Source organism: Petaurus breviceps, unplaced genomic scaffold (genome assembly GCF_028583685.1).
Source record: "Petaurus breviceps papuanus isolate PSGF00001 unplaced genomic scaffold, PetGlider_PUasm1.0 90977, whole genome shotgun sequence".
NCBI classification, from domain to species: domain Eukaryota; kingdom Metazoa; phylum Chordata; class Mammalia; order Diprotodontia; family Petauridae; genus Petaurus; species Petaurus breviceps.
Window position 1 is genome coordinate 59,135,138 of NW_027187391.1, and position 27,514 is coordinate 59,162,651.

Sequence of the window (27,514 nt, forward strand, 5' to 3'; positions counted from 1 at the left end):
TTTGGCAGTACCTCCTAGTTTACTTCACCTAATTGGGAATGAACATGTATTCTCAGCTATAGGTAAGCAAAAAAATGTTCCTTTGGAAACATTTGGAGGCTTTCTAAATGGATTCTGTGATGGAATCAGTAAAAACCGATGTTTATCTTAAAACATAAAGCTTGTCCAATATTTAAACCTAATGGACAAGATGTGTACAAGTTGAAAATGTAATATTTATCCAATCATTTCTATTCTTTCAAACCTGGCTCTAAAGCAATAGGTTGTACTTATAGAGTAATAAATTTTTAGTGCATTTGGAGATAAAGGCTATTGGTGGTGATTGCTTAAACTCTTTTTGTTCAATCATCTGAATGGTGCAAATCAAAGCATTTTGTCAGACTGTGAGAAGTTTCACCTAGATATTGCTTCCCACACACGCAGGTCACCATATAAATTACGTTCACGGTTTTACAGCATAGCCGATGCTGGAAGTTAAATTGATGCCCAGTGGTGGAACTCGTAAAACATTTTCCTGTTAACACAACCAGGCAGAGTTGACATTGTTGATGGTGGCTTCGATCTAATAAACCATCGGTTCTAACAGTGATTTTTACTGTGTTTCAGAGGTGATGATGATACAAGTTTAGCAAGCCTATGGTTCTTCCTGAATGACAGAAAATTAGCTCGACTGTCTCTATTACCAAATGCTGGGAAGAGTCTGAGTAGGGGGTGATTGGAGCCTGATGTAACCTCACTCTCTGAAAAGATGATGAATTACATGAACAAAATCCTTTAACTCTAACTCAATAGACACCTTCCTTCTTAAAGAATAACATTGATTTTCTGAAAAGGATGTGCAATATTTCACCTGCTGAAAATTCGGAAACAACTTATTATCTGGCTATCATATATGCAAGTTGTCTCCCTTTCACCATCTCATGCAGATGGTATTAAGTGGCTCACTACTGAAGAGAGAGACATTTTGTTGAAAATTGACCATCTCTTTTTTATTTATTTTCTCAAAACATTCCATGGGATTATTTTTCTTGGGAAACTTCAAGCTTTTGAAAGCTCTTAAATTTTGAATCTCTATGATGTTCAACCTGCAAATTTGCACCAAAGAAAGTATGTTTCATATATAGTCAGCCATCTATAAAGTGGTGGTGAACAATGGGATTAGTCTAGTATATGTTTTAGAAGATTTCTTTTATTTATTAGGTGTATGAAATTCATCTTTTTGTATATAGAAAGTAAATTAGTTATAATTTCCAATTAAAATATGTTAAATGTTAAAAAAGCATACTACCTTGTTTTCATAATAAATATATAATCTTTCCACTATTGATATCTGACTTTTTAAAAAACACCTCATCTGTTCTTTCAGCACCTTTGCACGTGACTATTGGTGACCTTCCCATAATTCAGCTCCATTTTGTGGGAAATGGCATATCTTTTATTCACTGCTTTAACACTTCTCATCTCAGCATATGGGTGAATTTTTTATATCAGGAGATGGGCCTTTTTGATGTGCAGATAAATGTTATCAATGGTGCCATGCAGATGAGACTAGTCATGTACAAATAGCATGTATCAAGCCCCAAGCATGCAGAACCAGATAAATCGGCTCATTTGCTGAAGCCTTGCAGAAAGAAATTAGTGATATAACAAAAGCCTTTGAGGCTTTCGGCCCTAATAACAGAGCTGTATAATAATGCCTACAGCTCATTGACTCAGCGGATAATCTTTTAGGAAAACACTTTTCCTTTTTCTTTCTTTCTTTTTTCTCATTCTTCCTTTTAACTTGCTGCAGTAGTAGGTAAGTAGGACCTCTAGAGAGAAATGTTTATAACTAAGTAGCTGAAATAACTGGAATTTGAATTTAAGAAGTATTTTGCATGCTAAATACTGATTTGTTCTAAAAAAAAGTTTTAATTTTAATATGCCCCTTTTTGGATATACACGTTTTGTATATGTATATGTATGTACATATGGCAACTTAAAAAAATTAATTCGTTTAGGTTCCACCCAGTGTTAAACATTTAATTAACATAGATCTGTCTGTGTCACTGAGAGGTTTCCTAGGGTCAGACTGACAGTGAATCTCAGGGTAGAACTTGAACTCCAGTCTTTCTAATTCTCAATACAACTGTGTGTGTTATATCTATAGATCCATATCTATCTATCTATCTATCTGTCTGTCTATCTATCTATCCATCTATCCATCTATATTTATATATTTCTAGATCTGTAGATCTTTCTATGTAGTTTACCTTTTTTTTCTCCTGCATGATCTCTAGCCTCCTACAGTAAGAGGACTAGTGTCTTCTATTCAATGATGAACATACTCACACCTGGTTATATGTTGCATATCTCAACCCCAACAGATTGTCATCCAAACCCCACTACCCATCCCCCACCACCTATTTTCTTATTCTCTTCCTCTTCAACCCTCCAGTCTTGAAGTCTTATCCAAATGCAGACCATATGTATCAATCAGGACTTGAATGAGGTCTTCCATTTGTACCGACTATGTGTCTTTGTCTGTGTCTGTACAGATTTTCTCTAAGAAAGATTGTGATCATTTAAGTGCATGTGTATTTTTATTCTTCAGAGAAGTTAAGGGACATACCCAGAGTCACATAGTCACAATTTTTCTGAGGTGGGACTTGAATCCAAGTCTTTCATGTTTAGGGTGGCTTACTATCAACTGTGCCACATTGTACAACCCAAAGTGCTTTTCTGCATTATATTAGTGGATAACCACAGTCATATTTGGACTTAGGAAGACCTGGGTTCAAGTCCTGTCTTTGACACATACTGATTTTTTTACCCTGGATGTGTCCCTTAACTGCTCTGAAATATAAAAATAGCTGCAAAGGGCATCTAGGTGGCATAGTGGAGAGACCTAAGTTCAAATTCAGCCTCAGACACTAGCTGTGTGACCCTGGGCAAGTTACTTAACCCCAGTAGCCTCAAAAAAAAAAAAAAACCACCACACACAAAAAAAGTACACACCTTAGCTGATCACAGTCTTTCCTATATAAAATCCATATTTAAGTATTCTTTTAAGAATACTTCTAAATCTTTATAAGAATGCGGGAGATTTTGGCAGTAATATGTTATCATGTGATGGTCAATAAACAATTGCTAAACAAAGTTTTAAAAAGTAAGAATTTTAACTATTAAAGTTATCTTTGTTGAACTATGAGGTTCTCCCCTCTCATTACCTTGAAGGAAATTTGAAGACCATCCCGTTATATCCTTACAGAACCACTCAACAGATAGGGAAGGATAATAACTCCTCCTGACTTAGTATACAGCTGAATTTTAAAAGCAGGAACTTGTCTCTGCTGAGGCTGATAGGAATTTTCTTTTAATCCATTTTCTTAAGTGGCAAAGATCAGTTGTATCTAGCTATGTAATTTGCTGGATTTCCTGAGTGTGGGGGAAAACACTGTGGATCAGAACATTTAAGAGGTTTGGAAAACACATTGATAAAAGAAGACCACTTTCCCTAGTGCATTAGATATTATAATTATGTATTGGTTACAAGCTGTTGACATAGAGTTTGGTTTGATTTAAAGGAGGGAAAAAAAAAGGACTGTGGATATTCCTGCTATTTATTGATACACTGAGTCCATTAAGCTAAATTATAGAGCAAATTTCACCATGACAGCAACATTTGGGTTGCTCTAGTTAAGAATCTGTCAACATTACCATAAGACCTTTTCTTTTTAAGAATTTATTACTGGCAAATTTTAAAAATATGCTTTCAGACAGAATTTAATCCTAGTCTACTCTTGCAGTGTTCATTTGTCCCTCAAAAAGGGTTGACATTCTTGCATTTAGCAAAATTGTCCTTTATTACATGATTATGCTGTGGGCCAAATCATATCCCTGAAAAATATAACAACTAATTATACTAGAAACCTAAGATAACAGTCTGTTTTGTTTTGTTTTTACCTAGCCCTGTGATTTCATTTTGTGTAGGAAGCTGTATACTAATGAAGACTGGCAAATGCTTAGCTATTTAGCTGTTTGTCTGGGGGCACGAAGTGCCCAGGGCCATACATTTATTGTATGTCCAAAGTAGAACTTGAACCCTTATTTTGAATCCATATTTTGAGGCCACTTCTCTGTCCACTGTGTCACCGCATTTCTCAGCAAGAATCTCTTACTATAATAAAGAGAGCCACCTTAGACCAGTCTTGGGATCATCAGGAAGATGATCTGGGTTCAAATTCCATTTTTGACAGTTACTTTTTAATCTTAGGGAAGTCCATTAAACTCTTTGAGTTTCAGGTAGCTCTGTTAGACCATGAATGGTAAACAGGTTTTTATTGGCATTGATCAGCCGTGGTTCCCACACTGATGTAGTCACAAGTCTTTGACTATTGATATATGAAAATAATACTTCACCTTTATATGGTACTTTCTACAGTGACCACATGAGGTTATATAAGTATTTTTGTAGATAACTTCTTTGTTCCTGGTGTCTTGGTTTGTAAATGTTGGAGCTGTTCTTTGCAGTGCACTACCCTGCTCGAGTTTCTGGCGTATTGATCCTGTCCCTCAATATTGGCATTATAAAGGCATCCAACCCCATCTCTAATACAGTGAATTAATTTTATCGGTATTCTTTACAATTGAATGACACTTATACTTTCCTGTTTTATTTTTGGTTAATACACTTTTATAATAGAGATTTGACTTTAAAATATCCTCTACTAACGATTTTGAAATTAAGCTCACTTCATTTGAAAGACTAATGCCTTTGAAAATACAGAATGTATAGATGAACAAATTGGAAGGTGAACATTGTTTCACCAAATATGCATTTTCCCACCTTTTTTAACCTCTTACTCCCTCCTATCTCCACCCCCTCCCTCCTAGAAAAATGCCTAAGTCTTCTTGGGTTTTGAGGAGATAGAGTATGGAGCTGTAGGAATCTAGCTCTTATATTACTGTTTAACCTTATAGCCTCAAACTCAGGTCCTCCATCTAAAAGGCCCCAGCCTGGTGTGCCAGTCCCAGTACCTTCTGTTAAAAGCTCCTTTTGATCTTCTTAGGCTGGCATTCATTTACATACAGACTCCCCAGGAACTTTGTATAAAATCTGAATTCTATCCCCTGACATTCAAGGCCCTCCAGCTTTTGGCCCCAATCTTATCTCCTACTACCCCAGACTGAGCTTTCTCTCCTTCCTCCATGTATCCCTCCTTCCTTCCTTCCTCCTTCTTTCTTCTCTTTCAAGATCCCTCCTCTTCCTACCTTTCTGTCTTTCTTTGCTAATGCTGTTTATAGTTTGTGCTACCTGGAGCATCCTTATTTTCATTTGATCAATCTCTGTCCTTTGAAAGATATTTAAATATATCTTTCTTTTTTTTTCCCTGTGAAGCATATTCCTTGAATCTTGCCCCACCAGCCAGAAGTAATATCTCCCTCCTCTGAATGACCATAGTATTTGGTGTGTCAGAGTAAAAATTCTTTGTGTTAAAGGCTTAGCACCTAGCACAGTGTCTTGGTAGTGGCAAATCATTTATAAATCAATATAAATATTTATACATATATATTTTATTATATATAATTATATATATATTTATAAATAAATGTTAAGTGAGTGACTTTAAGAATGAATGATACTTTTGAGTAATCATCCAACCTGATTCAGCAGGTATTTAATATGCAAAATGGCAAAATATTTTTCACCAAAATTGATGAGCAAAGGAGGAATTGTTTAACTGAAATAAGGGTTTTGCTTACTCCTATCCTCCTTCATTAGTGGAGTATGAGTGGCCCAAAACTTCATTTTTCCTTATGCTCTAGTTAAAGTATAAGAATGTCATGTTACATAATCTTTTTTTGGTTAATATTGACATTAGAAACTATGTTTCATAAGGAAGGAAGGAGGGAGGGAGGGAGGGAAGGAAATAGTGCTTTTATAAATCACTTACCAAGTGCCAGGCAACATACTAAGCATTTTACAATTGTTATCTCATTTAATCCTCACAACAGCCCTGCAAGATGAGTGATATTATTTTCTCCATTTTACATGAGACAAACAGAGGTTAAGTTACTTCCTCAGGATCACATAGCTAGTTATTCTAGTATCTGAGACTGGATTTGAATATAGGTCTTCCTGAGTCTGCGCTCTATCCATTGAGCCACCTAGCTGCTTCTAGGAGGCAATGTGGTATATTGGGAAGTTCATTAGACTAAAAATCAGGAGTCTTGAGTTCTAGTACTGTGTGGGTCACTTAATTAGTTTTGTGATGTTGGACAGGTCACTTATCCTTGGTGAGCTCATTTTTCCTCATCTGCAAAATGAGAGAGTATGCTTGATGATCTCTTAGGCTCCTTCCAAATTTAAAATTTCATGATCTATGTTCTTCACTACAAATGGTAAGAAATGTTAGGTTTATTATGCATCATGAATGTGAATATAGTGGGTCTCATACAGCAGAAGTGTCTCCTCATGCTGGTGGGGAGGTGACAAAAGTGAAAAGGAGGAATAAAGTGAGGCCAGGACAAGATCCATATGTAATGGTGAAATGTTTAAAATGATAAATAAAAATAAAATACCATATCAATAATGGTAGCTTGTGATTTTCTAAGTCAATTAGAGGCTTACATGGATCCATTTCTATTTGAGTGTGACATCTCTATTGTAAGGTGCCTTTCAAATAATAGATGCTCAATAGATAATTATTGTTTGATTGAGTGAACCTCCTTTATTTGTTGAGAAGATTCAGAAGACATACATGCAAGCTTTCTCTCTATATGGAAATACTAATGTAACAGAAAGGAAAGAGGTTTGGAAGTAGTCAGATCACAAGCAGTTGTTGTGGGTGCTAGTCAGTGTTACCTGTGTGACAGATTTCCAGTTTTTGGTCCAGAATGAAGTACCTTGAAGGTCTCCTTATATCCCTAGAAATTAGGCCCTTCTCAGCAATTATCATCATTATCATAATAGCTAGCATGCATGGCTTTTTTAAGGTTTGCAAAGTACTTTACATATGTTATTTCATTTGATCCTCAGAAGAGTCCTTTGAGGTAGATCCTGTTTTTTGTCTTCATTTTACAGATGAGGAAACTGAGGCTGAGAAAGATTAAGTAATTCGCACAGAGTGAGTAATTGTGTCTGAGGCAAGATTTGGACTCATATCTTCTGGACTGATGCTCTATTCACTGCTGCCTAGAAAATGAGACCTAGATAGTGAATGCATTTTAAATATCTGGTACTTTGAGTTTGTGTATCTAGCTTCCAATTCCCCAGTTAGTTTTATTCTTAAACTTACCTAACCAAGAAGTCAGTGCTTTCCTTTAATGTCAAGAAAGAAAACAACTTGTGGCTTAAGATTTGGCCTCCATTTACTCTAGACCCAGTTTTATACCTGTTTCTAGTTAGAGTCCAATTAATATTAAGAAAACTCATTTGAAACTAAGATTCAGAAAATCATTCAGATGAGAAAAGTTATTTCATCAGACACTTGCAAGATTATATGGCCTATTTGTTAATATTGCTTACAAAGGTGTTGAGCTGTTAAGTTCTAAATGTTCATTTACTAATAAATGTGTCCTCAGTTACTAAGATTGGCATCTCATTTTATTTGGTACATTGTGGTCATGTAAAAATAATGTCTCTTTTCAGCCTTTCTAAATCGCCAGTTTTTAATCTTGTGAGCTGGGCCACTGTCCATTCCTTTCTTTCACACATGAGTAAAGCGAGACAAATACAGGTTATATTTCTTAGATAATAATATTTACTCTTGGTCATAACTGAAAGGCTTAAAAAGTAGAAAGACCTTATTCCTCTGTCAATAATGCTTACAATTTTTATTCACTTCTTTTATCTACAGAAAGGATCACACATTCCTTTAGTTTGTGTTAAGGTTTTAGGAGTAGCAGTTATTGTCAATAACATACTAGAATTCTCTTCTTATCTTGAATCTTTCTGCATTTGTCAGTTGTAAAGTTCACACTTTATATTCCAGTAGAAATATTGTAACCATCAGGAGCAATTTATCCATTGACATCTGATGGATATCTGTGTTGGCCCTCTCCTTTTTGCGCTCTATCACTAGCCCGGACCTCTCTCTCCCTCTCAAGCTCTAGTAGTTTCACGTATCCAAATGCTACCTGAAATGTTTTGCTCTCATGTCTGTGGTCCACACCACATACATAAGGTTTATCTATTCCATAAAACCACCTAACCCTTGCAATGTCTTGTTTCCATCAATGGTCCCGTTGGGAGTACTGTGGAACCCCCTTTCCTCTAGACTTGGCATCTTTTCCCCTCATCCATGCCTTATTCATATCTACTCAGTTATCAAGATTTTTTCATTCATAATATTTTTTATGTCTGTCTTTTCTTCTTTTTCCACTTCCAGGAATGAAAAAGAAACACAGGTCCTTATCACTGAATGCCTAGAATATTATTGGAAACTCCTAACTACTCTCTCTACCTCTATTCTCTCCCACATATCAAGATTAATTTTTCTTAATATAAAGCCATGATCATGTTATTCTCCTATTAGAAAACCTTCAGTGATTCCCAGTTTACATTTAGGGATACAGTCTAAACTTCTCAATCAGGTTTTTAAGGACCTTTGCAATTAGGCCCCTTCCTATAGTAATGACTTCCAGCTAAGTACACTTTCATCCAGTCAGATTCATTCCCTGTACTTAGCTGGTTCTTATCTGTCCTTTAGTAGACCATTCTCCTTGAAGCTATCCAAGGTCCCATTTTCTCTCTACCAAATAAAACCTCTTTGCTGAATTTCTCTTAACAGTTTTGAGCCGTACTGTTCATGTCACATAACCGTATGCATTCATGTACCAGTGCTATGCCAATTATACTCTCCTAGATATTTGCCCTACATTGCAAAAAAAAAAAAATAGTCATAGATTCTAAGACCTGTAGTTATTTGAATTTATTTGCCTTCATTTTATCATTCTCTTATATCTATTCTCAACTTTATTATTCCCTTACCCCTTAGTATTTAATAGGCTGTTCATTATATGTGACTAGAATAATACTAGTGTTGTGTCACATCTATAGTTCCTTTGCAGCCAGTGCTATCCCCTTTTTATCTGTTGGTGTCCTTTGAGCAGACTCACATCATGGTACCATAGAAAAAGGTCTAGCCTTAGAAGCAGCACACCTGGGTTCTGGTTCTGCTTCTGCCCCTTACTAGATGAGCTTGGGCAATTCAAACTCTGAGCTTCTGTTTTGTTTTATAGATACAGTTCATTCAAGCTGTAGATGTCTGTAATTCTTGAATCCCTTTTCTTTAAACCTTGCCATGCCAAACTATAAGTATAGCAAAAAGGAAGCAAAGTATGAAGTCATGAATGAGCTTATGGCTTCAAGGTCCTTGGCTCTTTAGTATTCTAGCAGGGGAACACTCTGTGTCTTTTGTAGGGCACTTATAAAATCAAATGTTTGTCATAAAGTATCACATTTTTCAAAGCACTTCTGATATTTAGGTCCTCAAACTTATTGGTAGTATGGTAATAATGTTTTAAGGATATGTTCTTCATCATGTTCTAGCACAAATGTAAACATTTGAGCTAGTTATAATAATGACAATACTGATAGCTTAAATTTACATAGCATTTACTATGTGCCAGGCACTGTGCTAAGTAAGCACTTTGCAGTTATCTCATCTGATCCTCATGATAACCCTAGGAGGTAGATACTATTATTATCCCCATTTTACAAATGAGGGAACTGAAGCAGAGGTTTAAGTGACTTCCCCAAGGACACAAAGCTAATAAATGTTTGAAGCTAGATTTGAACACAGGTCTTCCAGACTCCAGGCATAGTGCCCTATCCGCTTTACTGCTGATAGATAGAATGCGTGTGTTCCTCTATTGTAGGACTCATTAATATTGTAAAAACCTACAAGGGGAAAAAACTGAGAAAACTGATTCTTGTTAGTCCTGTTCTTACTTTTTACTCTACTGTCTAGATAACCAATTGTATTTATATATTTATGCATATTTTTATAAATTTTGCTATGTTTTCTCCATGTTGTTCACAGCCAGTTAATGTTTTTCTTTTTCTGTGATGAACCAGAGGATATACATGTATATATATATATATTTTTTTCTTTTAATTACTAGTCTCTACCAACTATTTATCAATAGTAACATCAACTCATAAGTCAAGTTTGGGGACAAGAATCTGAGACCAATGCAACTAAAGTTCTGTAGGGTTAGAAATGTAAACAAGGGACGGTTAAGAACTCGAAAACACATTTATTGCAAGTCAGAGATGTAAAAGTGTAACTGAATACCAGTGCATGACATAAGAGAAATACGTCAAAGACCAGGCATCCTGGTAGAAACTAGGAACATCCAAATGTTAAAGGATATAAGGCACTGCAAGTGATCAGATGTCAGGATTTAGTAGATTTATGTTAACTAATGGGAAAATGATGTAGACAGGAAAGTGGGCATGAGACATTAGTGCCAGGCAATGTTCCCTGGCTTTAGCCAGAGACTTATGTTTTCTGCTATAATAAGAACTAATTCTCAACTTGACTCAACATGACTCATCATGACATACCATAGGACATATGGTTAGAAACAGGTAAACAGCTGGGGAAAATGTCAAATATTGATGCCATAATATCTATTTGGGCTTTGATTCCATTACTACATCATAACATTGATTTACCTTCTAAGTGTACATCCCAGATCATAAATGTCTCTAAAACATATTTTGATTAAACGTGGCTATAGGTGGTTCGATGCATAGAGTGCTAGACTTGGGAGTCAGGAAGATCTGAGTTTGAATCTTGCCTCACAGCCTTACTAACTTTTTGATCCTAAGCAAATCACTTAATTTTTATGTACCTCAGTTTATTCAACCATAATTTGGAAATAATAATAGCATCTGTCTCCTAGAATGATCATGAGGATCAAATGAGATAACATAGGTGTAAAGTGTTTTGCAAATCTTAAAGTGCTAAATAAATGCTACTATCATCATCATTATTATTATTACCTTTGATTCATTCAACAACCATTTATTAATCTACTTTGTTCAAGGCAGTGTATACTCAAAATTTCTCTTCATTTCTAGCATAAACCTGCATCCATTATGCTATTATGTAGGGTTTTGTATATTTTTATTTCACGTAATTACATGTAAAATTGATAATTATTTTTTAAATATCTGAGCTCCAAATTCTCTCCTTCCCTCCCCTCTCCTACCCATTGAGAAGGCAAGCAATCTGCTATCGATTATATATGTGAAGTCATGCAAAACATCTTTATATTATCTCCGTATGTTGGATTTTGTCTATATGTCCCATTTCACTTTTTCTGAAGAACTACCCAAAGATATCTACTATCCCATGTTTTCCCTTGTGTGTATTGAAGTGGGTGGAGATAACAGTAGCTTTTAAAAATAGGAGTAAGAACAACCAATCTAAAATTAAATGGCATCCTTTTTTTTAGACCTGTTGTCTTCTATACCTTATGTCATGTTTTTTTTACCAAGTTATCAACTCTAACGTTCATATTTTTAAATGTATCTAGAGGCTAGTATGCAGCAGATACAGCAAATAAATCTAATCATTCTTTTTCTTCTGTTCTAGAAAAATATGGTGGTGGTAATGGCTAGTGGTTGTTTTTCAGAAGTTAAGGGAAAATAAATTACTTGAGAATGAGAGAACCTTTTCTTACATTTTACCTGTGTTCAGAAAACTTATTTTGTCCTTTCCCCATCAGCTGCTAATGCCATGTATTTCTTTCTTTTTTTTTTTCCTTTTTGGAGGGCAATTAGGGTTAAGTAACTTGCCCAAGGTTACACAGCTAGTTTTTTTGTGTGGGCATTAGGTGTCTGAGGCTGAACCGAACTTGGGTCCTTCTGACCCCAGGGCTGGCGCTTTACTCACTGTGCCACCTAGCTGCCCCAATGCCACGTATTTCTTTAACATGTCTTGCTTTTGTCTAATGTCTTTACTTTTATGTTTGGATAAATTATTATGAAGTCATTATAATTTTTTTCTTTTTTTGTGATAAGGATAGGGTCGTCTTAAAACAACATACCGTTAATAGTTACAACATTTCACTTATGGAGTCTTCTACATATTACTTAGGGTATGCAGCTTCTTTTTTAGTTAAAAATACTAGGTTGACAAAGGACAGTAGAAAAAACAAACACATTTTCATGTAAAAAAAATCACATTTAGTTGGCATGTTCTATAATGTATGGTTTCTATGTAGGAGGATAGTCTTAACAGAGTGGGGAGCCTGCAGCCTTGAGGCCACATGTGGGCCTTTAGTTCCTTGAGTAAGGCCTTTTGACTAAGTCCAAGTTTTACAGAACGAATCCTTTTATTAAGGGGATTTGTTCTATGAGTTTGGATTTAGTTAAAGAGCTACACTTGAGGACCTAGAGGGCCACATATGGCCTTGAGGCTGCAGCGCCAACCCCCCCATATACTTTTAAATTTTCATCTAGTTTGCTATTTTTTTCAGTGATCTGAATTCTTTCCTTTGAAGTAGTTCACTGGTCAGCATCTTACCATTTCTCTTTAGGTATGTCAGAAGGGATAAATTTGCTCAAGAATAATTTCTTTTTTCCCCAGTATCAACCTCAAAGTCCTAATAGTTCCCCAGTGCCCCCTTTGGCATTCTTTGCCAACATGGAATACTGGCCATCATCTCTGCATAAAGCAAGGCAGCCTGTGCTTAATTTAGCCACTGTTGGTGATCTTTTCTTAATCTCAAGGAGGAACAGAGTAAATTTTGTGAATGTTTGACTAACCTTTTATTATTAATATAAAGAAGGTGTTAAATGAAATCATCTCTGCTGTAACCTAATCCTTAATCTGTACGTAATGAAAATACACTTCTGTCTGTCACCAATCAATTTAATATTCTCTATTTTACTGCTTTCTTTTAAAAAACAAATCTTTATTTTTATTTTCAGTTCCAAATTTGCTATTACCGTCTTATTTTGCCACATATATGTATGTATATGTATATACACATATATGCACATACACACACCCTTTATTATCAAATTGGTAGAGTTTTAAGAAAGCAAGAGCCAAATCTCTGTAGTTTTCTTAATAGTGTCCTAAAAGTCTTAGTGTAGTTTTAAACTTAAAGGTATTTTGAGATACTAAGGCTTATACCTGCACTAAGACTTTGTGACAATCTATATGTTACAAGTAATTAGGTGCTTCAGTACATTTTTTATTATTGTAAGTAATAAATGATTTATGACCTAAAATATAAAGGACCAGAGAATACTGCTGAATTGTAGCCTGGAAGACCTTGGGTCAGATGCTGTTTCTATAACACTAGCTGTGTAACACTGGGCAAGCTATTTAAATGCTATATGTTTCAGGAGCTTTGCCTAAGACATGCCTGTTAGGTCAGAAACCATTGGGACCTCTGCCCAGGTTCCAAAATGGTTCCTTAAGTTCTGGTCTGATCATATTACTATCCTAGCCAATAAATTCCACTGCCTCCTAGATCAATCAGTAAACATTTGTGAAGGGCCTACTATGTGTCAGGCACTGTGCTAATCACTGGGGATACAAAAGAGGCAAAAGATAGTCTTTGCCATCAAGGAGCTTACAATTTATTATTTAGAGCCCTTTACAACCTGGCCTCAAACCACCTTCTCTCTTACTGGTTCAGTTACCATACTCTGTGGTCTGGCTAGACTGTCTTCTTACTGTTCTTCATACATTTAACATTCTTTCTCTGCTGCCTTGAGCTGCTCAGTGTCCAGCACTAAGCATGATTGGAGACGTGAATAAGAAATGACCAGACCATGTGGGTAGTTCAAGGAAGAGCATGATTTATTGATTCTTAGTACAAGGTTTTTATAGAGCAAATGAGACAAAGGAATAGGACTTGATTATTCTTATCATTACCTTAGTCTGTTATATCCTGGAAGTAGTTCAGAATAGATAATTTGATAAGGATTTGTTATCTAGGAGACTAAAGTCTTAGGGTAAAACCTTTGATCTAGGCCTCAGGTACCTCCTAATGCAGCCACAGTCCTAAATGGATACAGTTGAGAGCAGACTTAAAAGCCAAAGCTGCAATCATCAAAAGACAACATGTTTAGAGCTGACCACCCAAAGATACCTGAGTGCTGAATCAAATATTTTGACTCTCGATAACTAAAATCTTGGGGTAGAGCCTATTGGTCTCAGAACTCAAACAACATAGCCCTTATCAAAAGACCCAAGGAGCCAGCTTAACAAAAAACCGCATTGGGAAGGGCCTTCTATAGAGTACATTGTGAGATATCTGACTCCTGAATCAGGCTTCCTTGGCTCCCCACACTCTGCACCTTTGTACTTGCTGGTCCCCCATGCTTGGAAATCACTCTTAGGTCCCCTTTAACTTTTAGAATACATTATTTTCTTCAGAACTTTGGTCAGACATCACCTTCTTTTATGAAGACTTTGTTGGTCCCTGCCTCTGCTTAGTGCCCTCCCTCTCAACATCAGACAACAGCTTGTTCTCCAACAAGATGGAGAATTGGAGCACAGCTGGAATTGGAGAGACTTTGACAGATGATCAACATCAAACAAAAACATTTTATATATATTTATGGCCTCCAAGTACCTTGAGGACAGACACTGTCATATTTTTTGTGTTTTTTTTATACTCAATGGCCAGCATAATGTGTGGCATGTACTAGGAACATCATAATTGACTTATTGATCTGGGCGTTTCCGCATCGGGAGTTCCTTACCCAGATTAGGTCACAGATTTTTCAGGTACTTCACACAGAAAAACAAAGGACTACCAAAATCTCTTATCAGTAGATTTTATTCCCTATGTAGGAACCTGTCCCTTTGAAGCTATATGGACCCTATCTGTGAATTGTCAGATTGACTATTGTACCTTCCTAAAAGCAAAGAATTAGGACTCACAGAGATTGGGCTTTGAATGATTTTAGTTTTGCAAATGTTGGTCTCTCCAACTTGAATTAGTAGGTGGAACAAAACGGTAACTACGTGAAAAAGTGCTTGGTGGAAACACTCATTTAAACTTTGGTGCATTGACTTTGAAAGAAAATGGAAGACTGGCATGGTGGCACATCTTATAATCCCTGCTACTTGGGAGACTGAGAATGATGGATCCATGAGCTTAGGAGTTCTGATATGCAGTGGGCTAAGCTGGTCTAGTGCCTGCCCTAAATTTTGTATTATTATGCCAATTCCATCCCTACTCCTCTCCTCCCACCCCCCCAAGAATTAGTAAAGTAGCCCAGGACAGAAACAGAGTGGGTAAGAGATGTATTACTCATGTCCATGAGTAGCCACTACATTTCCATCCAGGGGCCATATAGGGAGACACCTATGTTTAGTTTTTTTGTTTGTTTGTTTGTTTGTTTTTAAAGGTAGCCTAACTGGTTTCATAATTTTTGGGCACAGCCCATCTGGTCTAACCTCAGATTGGGATTGGTATTAGGCCTCTGATTTCATTGGTACTGAGAACTCTGGGTTGAGGAAATTTCTTCTGCTAATGCTAGTTGACACCTTCTCTGCAATTTATATTCTTAGAGAGTTGCTTAGAGCACTGAATGAAATGATTAAGTAATTTGCCCGAGGTCAGTCATTATCTGTTAAAGGCAGAACTTAAACCTGGGTTTAGTGGCCTCAAGGCCCATGCTCCATCTACTACCTAGGGCTGTCTCTAAGTTTTACATATAGTACTACTTAACTTTTTGCTTATTTATTTGCAGTTATATGATGTGTAGTAAGACTTGGCCTTGCATCCTATCTTCTCTTTATGTAAAATTACTTTATTACTAGTGCACTTGTCCTAATGAGTCTCACAAGACGTTCATCTCTTTTAGAATGCCCACTTCCCCCAGGGAAACAATTTTTAAAAAAAAACAACCCCAAAAGAATGGTGGAATGACTATAGTAAAACATTTTCTGTTATGACTACCAATAGTTTTTCTTAATGTTATAGTCTATACATATTAGTGCTATGGCAAGTCTCTCTTCTCAGCTCTATCCCATTATCTTATAAATATCTCGACTCTGACTTTACAATGCTGTTTATAGAATTTAATAAGGCAAATGTAATAATGCTGCCTCTGTTTTAATGCACAATCTCAATTGAGTTGACCACAAGATAAATAGAAACAGAAACGATAACTTGTTCCTACATATTCTTTTTAATAAGCATGTTATTTAGTTGATCAGCTTCCTGCAATAATGCCTTCTATCCCAGTCTCCCAGACAAATTGGCTAATGCTTTCTCAAGCTTTTACTCTGGGAGTATTGGTTTCCTGAAGATATCTCTGTATTAAGCATGTAGAAAATCCTAACTTCTGTATTAGGTTGAGTAGAGAAATATGACTGTAAAGGACTTAAGAAAGGTGAAGGCATTATCATTATCAATTCATGTTGCAGTATTTCAGAGTGGAACTTTTTTGCTTGCTATTTACAAGGTAATAAGCAAGAGGCAAGACCTTTGACATGACAAAAGTACAATTTTGCATTTAATTTCTGGCATGTGCCTTTTTTAAAAAAGAAACATGGTTTTATGTGAAGCACCACCAATGAGTCAAATGTACATTCTTTTTTTTTTTTATGCTTATATGCTTAAGCCCACAAAAGAAAACTGGTTTTGGTGTTTTTTTTTTTAAGTTCATGCCTCGATTGGAAGTAAAATCACTTGTCATGCCAGCTAGCAGTTGCAAAATGCAAACCTTCATTCTGTAACTGCCTATTTCTCATTTGGTTCTGACATATTAAAAAGCATATAATTAATGGTTGACATTAGTAATTAACATTAACTTTATGGTGCTTAATATGCCATCATTCATCCATCAAGTAACCGAGGTGCATTAATGTCTTGGCATAAAGGTTTTAATTATATAAAACGGTCCTTCAGTTTTCATATGGAATATTTGAAAGAAGCCCAAAATATATTAACCAAAAAAAAAAAAGGAAAAAAAAAGATTTCTATAAGCATTTGTTGAGAGTGAGTACTTATTTTTATTTCTCTTAGGAGTGTGTACCAGCAGTCATGCAGGGAGCTTTCAGGGGAGAATGCAGGCCTGAGTGTGCCAGCCTCATCGGTGGCTAAAGAGCACCACCTGGCTGCAATTGCCCGTGCACTCTGGAGAAATTTCTTTCCTTTCCTGAAGAGCCAAAGAATGTCACAGACGGTGCCTGTCCCTCAGCTTGCAGATACGGCTGCAGGTCAGCATTCATCCTTTATTTACTCTTGGCTATTTACTTTCTTCCTTACAGACTGCTGCTGTTTTGTCAGTATATTCTTGTCTCCACTAAGTTTCTTACTGCTGTAGCCATTTGAATGTTAAAACATTTTGACAACCACAAAAACGGAGCTGCCTATTTTAATAGGATCCTTTTATTTTTATCCAGCTATGATTTATTAGAGACAAGGCTTGTTTTTGCCTGAAATGAAAGAGGTATTATTAGTAGTATTGATAAAACTACTACTGATAGCAACAATTCACATTTATGTAGGATTTTAAAGGTTTATGAAAACACCTTTCTTACAACATTGCAAAGCTGCTCTTCTTCATCTGACGATTTTTATATTTAAAAGAACAGTTTGATTGGTATCTCATGTTGTTTTCAGAAAGTATCATTGCTGTGAAAGCAAATGATTTTTACAGTTGGATTGCATAAATCTATACCCAGGCTTAAGCAGGTTATTTTGCATGAAAAGCTGTTCTGCATTGAACACAGAAGAGTAGAAATAACATTGGTTCTCAGTGAAAGTGAGAATCTCAGTTTCACTACTTATATGATCATGGGCAAGTCACTTAACCTCTACAGGCCTCAGTTTCCTCATTTGTAAAATGAGGAGGATAGACTAGATGATCCTATTCATGTAGCACCTGAAATAATTAACAAGAATACCAATCAAACTTTTAGAAGGTAGGAAGGTGGTAGTAGTAGTAGCAGCAGAAATAGTAATACTAGTAGTGACTTTACACAACCCTCCTTCACCTAAATCCAATTCACTGGCAAGTCATGGCATTACCTTCCTGATGTCATGGTCTTCTTTGATAAGAAAGGACAAACAACAACCTGTGTGTAGTAGGAGCTGCGCCATTGGGGACCCAACTGGTCAGTTCTGGTTGGACAACACAGCTCTTTCCTCCTTTCCTCCCTTCCTCCCTCATTTCCTTCTTTCCTTTCCTCTCCTCCCTTTCCCTCTCCTGCTCTATCCCTCCCTCCCTCCTCTCCCTCTATCCATCATACCCTTACCTGCCAGTGCTTTGCCCAAAGGAATGTAAATTTTGATTGTTGAAACCATATTTTAGGGTTTAAGGGCTGGATTTCTTTCTTAAGGATTGTGCTGTAAACCCAAATCACTTTGGCTGTCACTGCCCAATAATAGGTCCTAGTCTAAGCCTCACTTGGTCATCAGTTTGGAGCTGATGAAATTTACACTGATGCATTTACACTCAGAGTGAGTGTAAATAGCAATTGTTTCTGTTTTGACCAAAAACCCTGAGGGTCTTTCTGTCCCAGATTGATTTTTTTTTTAAACTAGGTAAAACAGACCATTCTTCGTTTCATTTCTTACCTAGCCTTAATCACTGAATGGGCATTGCCTCCCTCAAACTGAGACCTGGGAAAGCCCTTTACTTAAAAAGGCCAAGGTCTCCCCATGCAGGGCCATCTCCAGTCACCCTAATCTGTATCTTGCCACTGGACCCAGATGACTGCTGAGGACAGAGTGAGACTGATGACTTGGCACAAACTCTCCCTTACTTAAATTCAATTCACTTGCAAGTTATGGCATCACCTTCCTGATGTCATGGTTCTCTTTGAGAATGAAGGACAAATGAGAAGTAGTAGTAGTAGTAGTAGTAGTAATAGTAGTAGAAGAAAGTGATGGATAAAAATGTTGGCATGATAATCCAATATTATATTTAAGATTTTATGACATAAAATTTTGATTTTTTAAATTGTAAGCATTCAACAAATAAAATTAAATTATGCAGTGTATTCTCAAAGCATAAAAGCATAAAAACTTAAGTTGCTTACATTTTAACTAGAACAATGATAAAGATATGGTATAAATTTTTGAAATTAATTATTTTGTTCCTACTTCTAAAGCCATCCATAACATTTTTAAAAATTATTATTTTATTTTTAATTTGATTTAATTTGATTTTTATTTAAACATATTGGTTGAGGGTTTCAGTTTCTTTTTGGTTAGGTAGAGGCTTAAATATATTTTAAATGAAACATTTTGGAAAACAGTGGCTAAAATTTGTTTTTTACTCTGATCTAACTAAGCAAAAATGAATTAAAAGCTCCTTCAATTGAAGAATAGAAAATCTGAGTTCCTAAACTCTTGTCATTTTCCTAATTATATTTTAGAATAGATTTTAATAAGGTAATGGTGTCATGCTATGGAGGCACTTAAAAAATAAATATCACACAGTCCAATAGAACTATTTTCAAATCGGCCATTATCAGGCTCTTTGAGTCTTTTCTCCTTAGTTGAAGACCTATGTCCTCATTCCTTACTGTTCAGGTAGTTTTCATGCATTCATCAATTTTTGCATTGTACCAGTCTCTGCAAAAATACAGCCTAGGTTTTGGTTGATTGGGATACTGAACAGTCCATCGGTTAGTAAGTATTTATTATATACCTACTGTGTTCTAGTTACTCTGCGGAGTAATGGGAGTATAAATAGAAGATTTACTGGAGTTGGAGAGAAAGAATACTTAAAAGCATTTAAAAGGAATATGCCATTAAATAATTTGTATAGTATACCAGGGGAAAAGGACAAAGGGGGGGTGTTCACTTGAATAAGACCAGTTACAGAATAGTAATACCTGAAGGAAATGAATTTGAGTTTAGTGTTTTGTGTGTGTGTGTTTTTTTTTAAGAAAGCATAATACAGAGTATCACAAACAGTTTTAGGGGAGCCAGTGTTGTGAGGAGAGAGAAATGACATTTGTGAAGGAGGAAAGGCTTGGCTGAGTAATTCAGATTTGAGGGAAACTCTATCAGTTCCTGAGTGAACTGATAAACACTATCTTTGAATGGTTTATTTTCTAGACATAATGGAAAAGATGTAAGTGACACTGTAGCAATCAACCAAAATAGGACAGTCAGCTATTGGATTAGAGCCACTGAAGCATAATAATATTTTCTTCCATTGTGCTGCATATTTTTAAAAAACATTAAAAATTGTATTTATTTATCACCATCAATGGTAACTTTTAATAAGAGAGGAAGTAAACATCAAAACTTTTTTTAAAAAACACCAAGAATTTCTCTTTATTTTAAATCTAGGTTTTACTTGTTTGGCTTTGGACATGTCCAGAACGGCTCCCTCAGACCTTCAGCCTCAGCCAGTAATATCAATGCTGCAATTATTTGGGTGGGATGATATTATTTGGCCTCAGCTTGTATCTCGATATTTAAGTCACCTTATACAAAACAAGTAAGTACTTTTCACTTCTTATTTCAGTCACATACTATAATTGAATTCCATGGTAGATGAATTGGAATAGGAAAAAAATAATTCTTGATATCTTTTGTTTTTATATCACCTTCATAAATATATATATATGCCTCACCCCTCCCTACTCAGAGATATCTCATATAACAATGAAAAAGGAAAGGTAATCAAGTAAAACTGGTTCAGTAAAACTCACCAAATCTGGCTGTAAATTTATGCATCCATAGTCCCCTACCTCTTCAAAGAATGGAAGAAAATATATTTTCTTAGGTCTTCTTTTGGACCATACTTGCTCCTGAATATACAGCATTTTTTGGGTGGTTCTTTTCATCTACATTGCTAAATTGTTGTAATCCTTATATGTTTTCCCTTGATGATTCTACGGAATTCATTTTGGCTCAATTCATGTAAGTCTCGTCCAGTTTTCTTTGTATTCTTCATGTTCATAATTTCTCATAGTGCAGTATTAGTTTGCGTACTGTAATTTAGTTAGGCATTCCGCAGTCAGTGAGCATCTACTTTTTCTCCCCAGGTCTCTATTATAAAAAAGAAAAGTAAATATTTTTCTTTATATTGAGGCTTTCTTTCTGTTTTTATCCTTCTTGGGTTATATGCCTAGCCAAGTGGCTCAAAGGATATGGGCATTTGAGTCATTTTCTTAGCATAATTCCAAACTTTTACAGAATGGTTGTATCAATTTGTAGCTCTTTAACATAAAATGTGAATTAAAAAAATATCTTTGATTACTATAATCATCTAATTCTCATAGATCTAAAGTTGAAAGGGACCTTAGAAGACATCTAGTTCAGCTTCCTAATTTTTTAGATGAGGAAACTGCGATCAGAGAGGTGAAGTAATCCACTTGGTGGTCACAGATATTAGATTGGCAGAGCCAGAATTTGAACCCAGCACCTCTGATTTCAAAACTAGTTTGTTTCCTCCTGAACCATGCAGCCTCCTGAACTGAACCTTTTCAGGCATTCTATTCTTAGTCATTCTGTCACTGCAGTATTAATACCTGGAGGATAGATAGGAATATATTTTATAGCATGAAGTTTCTAAAAATTACTTTTAAAATTTTATTGGGACTACTTTGTCCTTAGCTCAGATCCAGCATAGTGGGTTTGCTGCCCTTGAAAAAAGTTGTACTCTTCCACACTGAGTTATTACTCATATTTCACATATCATATAGCTGATTTTCATAAGAAAATGAAACCCAAAGAGTCTTAATACTGGGCTTGTGTACTTTTAAATTTGGTACCAACTGTTACCAGCATGGAACTAAATATTTAAGGACTGTAAATAATCTCATACTCCTCTACTGTATGACTTCTCTGTTTTGAGCCTGAGTTTGTTCTAGCTGCAAAATGAGGAAGTTGTTTTATTTATCCTCTAAGGTCCATTCCACTCTAAAATTTAGTCATTTTGTCTGATACCTCAGGCTTTCTGGAGTTCAGGCAATGAGCAGGGCTATCCAGATGTGTCATTTCATTTACCTAGGGAGCACCTGATTAAGAAAGAAAACTCTCCCAATGCAAATCAGCCACTGTTTTGCAACATATAGTCTTAGAGAGTTTCCTTGAGCCTTGAGAGGTTGTCATTTATTAAGCACTTCCTCTTCCAGTCAGTAGTCCAGAGTCACATAGCCAATGTTAGTTAGAGGTAGGGCTTGAATCCAGGACTTTATGACTCTAAGGATGGCTTTAATTCAGATTTCTCTTTGCCTCATCTACATGTTAGCTCTAATTTTTAGAAATGTTTGTTTGAGTATTATCCCCTTTACTTTCCATAAAAGTATGAAATGAGACTTTTTTACTAAAATTATTAGGAGAGTCACAATTCTGAAGACAACTGGTTAGTGCACATAGAATTCTTGTTTATAATTTTAAGCATCTTAAAAGTTAACTTAGATAATCATGTCTAGAACTCTGTGGGTCTGTATAAAAAAAACTAATGATTACAATTCAATCTTATACACCATGAAAGGAATCAGGACTTTGTTTTGGAGTTCTCTAATGCATTGGTCATGTAACGTACTTTAATTATGTTTTAGCTTTCTTTGACACTATAAAAGCCATGAAGGCATGTACTTGGTCTTAGCTAAACTTTGCGTCTCCCCTAACACCTAGTGTAGCATTACACTTTGTTTAGGAGTTTTGTACCAAATATGGCATGATGGGTGGGTGAAAATAACTGCTTTCTGTTCATTTAACATATTTGTGGCTTTTGATATTTTAATTTTGATTTACCAGTTTGGAGGCCAACAACTCTTGGCCTTGCCCTCTTCCATCTAATTCCCTTTTTTCTTTGCTTCCCATCTTGTGGGACCCAGACCAGAGCTGAAGAGCTAAACAACCCAACACTCCCTCATCTCTGCTCCCTTCATGGTTGCCCATTGATACCTGCCCTAAGTGGCACTGTCTGGTCCTTTGAGGATTTTTTTTTTTTTGGAGTTATCGTGAAAGTAAAACATGAATGTGCTTTAATAAGTAAGAGGGAGAACAAAGTATATACTTCTTCAATATCAGGTAATAACAGGTACTCCAGTGAAATAAAATGCCATGGTAACCCAGACTCAAGATGTATCAGATCCAGCTCCAAAGGACTCAGTCACCCCAAGAAAAATTTCAATAAAACAATAGATTCTTAGGAAGTCTAATATCATAATGATTTACAAACAGGGTTGAACTTTCTCCAAAAACAGGTCAGGCAGATCATTGTTTGCCAAAAATGGATGGATGTCCTATGCATAACAATTTATTGTTCATCTCCCACTAATATAGCTGCGCATCCCCTCATTCACCCACACAGTACAGACTAGTTTACTGTGCATTTGAACTCTGGAGTAATTTGATATTCTTTGTGTCTTTAATTTTATTGGAATAAATTGTACTAAAAAAAAATAAAATTTTATAAGTATTAAGTGATGCTGACTTTTTACTTTAATGTGTTGCTTTCTTACACACTCTTTACTTTTCTACTCATTTATATTAAGAGCCACTTTAATGGGTAGCCACTACCCCCTCTTTAATGGTGTGGTAGGGTAAACTCTGACTTAGGAGTCAAAAGCTCTATGTTCAAGTCTTGCTGTGCCTGTTATTACAAAGCTGTATTGTGCATATGCACATCTTTGGACAAATTCATCTCTTACCCTCATTTTCCTCACTTATTAAAGGAAGAGGTCAGGCTAGATCATAGACTTCCTGTAAGACCCGTTATAACACTCACATACTCTAACTATAATTTTATAGATCTATCCTCACAATTTTCTTATTACAATGCATTCAATTTTATAAACCCCTCCCTTCATTTGTAATTCCATTTCCCCCTCACCTTTCCCTAAGTATAAACTCTGTACATACATGAATTGAGAGGGAGAAAGACCTTTCAAAAACTGCGTGGCGTTTTGTGCAATAGGAGAATTTTTATATTTTGGTAAAATATCTTTTTATAGATGTCTATAAATGTTCCTTCTCTAAATGCTGTTTTGTGATGTCTTTGTTAGCGTGCCCTGCACATAGTAGGTGCTCAATAAGAGCTTATTGAATCGGAGTATAAACTCTGTTAGTACAGTGTATCTTTTGCTTTATTAATGCATGTGTTTAATAAGTGTGGGGGTTTTTTTGGTTATTTTATTGTTTGTATCTTTGTATTTTATTATTTGTATTTTTATTTTTAAATTTTTTATTTTTAAAAAATTATAACCTTTTTCATCAGGACTCTATCTGAGACACTTTCCCATTCAGGCTATACATCGTTTCAAGCCTTCACTGTACGATCGTGGGTCCGCTGTGTTTTGCAAATGCACATGAAAGACCTCTCTGAGCCCAATGGCATTTTGGTTGGTATAGATGCTGAACAAACTGTTGGTAAGTGTTCTGGGGGACACTTTTGATTCTGTATTGTTGGATATGTTTAAAATTCTCAGCTAATTGCATCAACTAATATAAAAGATATAGAGATTGATTTGTAATTAGGTATGAATATAAACAGAATTATATTCCCCTCTGCTGCCTGTTCTTTTTCTTGATGTTTTGCCTGCACCATACATGACAAATTTCTCTCATACAAAGATAAAAGAGCTTGTTTCCTTGGAAGCAAAGAACAAAAACTTGCTCCTGAGGAGACAAGCTTTTTTTTTTTCTCCCTGAAGAAACTGATCAGAAAAAAAGTGAAAATCTGAAGTAAATAACTAGACATCACACTGTGAACTCCCTAAAAAGAAAAATACCCAATTATGAATAATTCTTTCCTATTTTATATTAGATATTTTGCCTTTCTTCTACTTCTCCATTATTCACTGAGTGATACTTGTACTGTTTTTTATCTCTTACATACACTCTAGTTGTCTATAGGACATATCTTCTCCTGAAGCTATTGTTTATGCCCATTTTGTAAATTGCAGGAAGGCCAGACTGAAAAAATTCTCCAAATTTACTTTGATAACTTATTACACTAGTTGGCTTTACATGAATAAATTTTTGTGCTAGAATGTTTCACAAGTACATGACTTCTTTGAATAAAGCCTTTGCTTAGTGAAAGAAACTTAATTCAGAGTCTTTGAATTTTGTGGAAATTTGAATTTAAAAAGAAAGACAGCTTCATGAATGAAGTATGGTACATTCCTGCTATATTGTCTTTTTAAACAGAAAAGGAGTACATGGAACAGTTGGCTGAACTGACAAGGTTGCTATTTCAGCTTCCAGAAGTAAAGAATATTCTCTCAAAGGCTCAAGTTGAACATTTAGCCATTACACAAGACCCTCCAAAAGCACTTGTCCTGTTCCTTGAGGTACTGTGCATTTATCAGCATAATTATATATCTCAGTTAAAGTGATATGCAAGAAAACATGACGTGTTCTTAAAAAGTTGCATGTGATATGAATTTCTGTAAATCTTGTCATGTGTTTTCCATTGATTCCTATTGCAATATGGAAGATAAGCTCCCAGAGGAAAGAATGTGGACTAAAGACAATACAATTCCATGCAAGAAGGCAGTAAACCCTTAAAAGTAACATTAAAAGGAAAGTAGTACCACACTGAAGTAATAATTCTGCACCTTAGCTTAACCTCAGAATCCATGTGGTTGGACTGTCTTATAGATTAAACTTGCCTTAAAATAAGACTTTTTGGCATGCTAGTGACTAAATTCATTTGCATAGGACCTAAGGCAATTCCATTTTATAAGTTGATGTAGTATGTTAATTATGGGGTTTTAGGATACTTAAAAGTTAATCACAAAGTACAAATACTGCTGTAATACAACATATTGTGCCAGAAATTAATTTGCTTTGGAAAGGGAGGTATGTCTGGCCTTTAGAATTCAATCTATGTCTTTATCTCTTTTTCCAAAATAAACATTTCCTTTCAAAACCTCATGTTTTAAAACATTAATTCCCTACTGAGGTTCTACGTACATGCATACAGCTTTTCATGCAAAGGAACCTTCTTGAGCCTATGTGTAGTCATTTGTAGATGGCCTACATAGTAGATTTACAGCTAGCATCCAACAAGGAGTTAAAATTGACATAAGACAGGCAAGATGCAAAAAAGTTTTCAGTGGGATAGGATGTTGCACTGAGTGTAAGTTTAAGAAAAATTTTAAATTAAAAAAATTTTTTTAAGTTCAAGATGGAAGGGGTATGGTTAGATAGCTGTGGGTCTGAAAGAGACCTCAGAGTTTTAATGGACTATAGCCTTAAGATGAGGCGACAGTGTGACACGGACGCAAATAAAGTCTAGGTTTCATTAAAAGACACACGGAATATAGGATTAAGTATTGATAGTACTGGTGTTCAGTTTGTTTGGGGCCCTGAATTTTAGTGAGGACAATGACAAGCCAAGCAGAGTAGAGCAACCAGGATGATGAAGACTTAAGATCTTGCCCTCAGAAGGTTGCTTATAGAGCAGGGGGTATTTATTTAGCTTGGAGAAGTAGAACAAGAAACTTAACTGTCTATAAGTGTTTGAAGAATTGTCATTTGGAAGAAGAATTAACTTTTAGAGGTCAAAATTGAAATAAGGTTAAAAAATTTTAGAGAGGCAGATTATGGCTTAAAATAATGAAATATTTCCTAATTATCAGAGCTATCCAAAAGTGAAATAAGTTGTTTTGGAAGAGGTAGTGAGGTCCTGTTGATGAGAGGTCTCTAAGAAAAGGGTAATTGACACTTGTATTATAGAAGTACGAACTATCGATGACTATATTGTATGGGTTTTTCCCTATCTCCCTAACTGGTGCACAGATTTTTTGGATGCATATGTCATAGACCCTGCCATTGCCCCCATCTTGCTCTCTCATAGCAATTATTTATTGAGGAAATGATTTTTCACCTTTTGTTTAAAGATCATTTTGAGTATAAGAATTGACTCTTTTTGATTCTTCTTTTGATCTGTATTTAAATTGCAGTGAGTTTTTTTTTTTAAAGCAATAGGGGTTAAGTAACTTGCTCAAGCTTACACGGCCAGTTATTTCTGGGTGTGGTGCTGAGTATCTGAGCCCGGATTTGATCCAGATCATCCCAACACTGGAGCCAGTGCTCTTACTCACTGAGCCACCTGGCCGCCCCTAAGCAATTGGGGTTAAGTAACTTGCTCAAGGTTACACGGCCAGGTGTTTCTGGGTGGGTGCTAAGTGTGTGAGCCCGGGATTCGATCTCCAGGTCTTCTCAAACACTGGAGCCGGTGCTCTTACTCACTGTGCTACCTGGCCACCCCTGCAGTGAGTTTTTAATGGAAAGTTAGAGCTACAGGGTTAAGTAAATGGTGATGGGGTTCAGCACTGCTTTAGCTTAGAAGAATCAACCGTGTTTGTTTCTCCTTTATTTTGCAGGCTGTTGGTATAACATATAGTAGCTTACAAACACTTCCTGAGAAGTCTGCCTTGGTCACAAAATCATTAGAATACCTTGGTGAGGTATTGAAATATGTTAAACCTTATTTGGGGAAAAAAAGTTCCAATGCAGGTCTACAGCTGACTTACAAAATAATGGGTATGTATTAACCAAGGGTTAACATTCTTTTGTTAGTAACTCAAAATTTTGGTTTTGTAGGATGGCCTCT

The 27,514-nt window shown here is 35.8% G+C and overlaps 1 protein-coding gene across 2 annotated transcripts in view; it reads left to right on the top strand.

The window, feature by feature from the left end:
* The window catches only part of MMS22L (MMS22 like, DNA repair protein), a 162,214-nt gene that overhangs the window by 95,266 nt on the left and 39,434 nt on the right, over nt 1–27,514 (top strand). For both annotated transcript variants that reach the window (XM_069077189.1, XM_069077190.1), the window contains 5 exons: nt 16,999–17,192; nt 20,284–20,434; nt 24,170–24,321; nt 25,102–25,244; nt 27,285–27,444. In XM_069077189.1, coding sequence (XP_068933290.1) covers nt 16,999–17,192; nt 20,284–20,434; nt 24,170–24,321; nt 25,102–25,244; nt 27,285–27,444 — 800 coding nt within the window. The remainder of the gene's footprint in view (nt 1–16,998; nt 17,193–20,283; nt 20,435–24,169; nt 24,322–25,101; nt 25,245–27,284; nt 27,445–27,514) is intronic.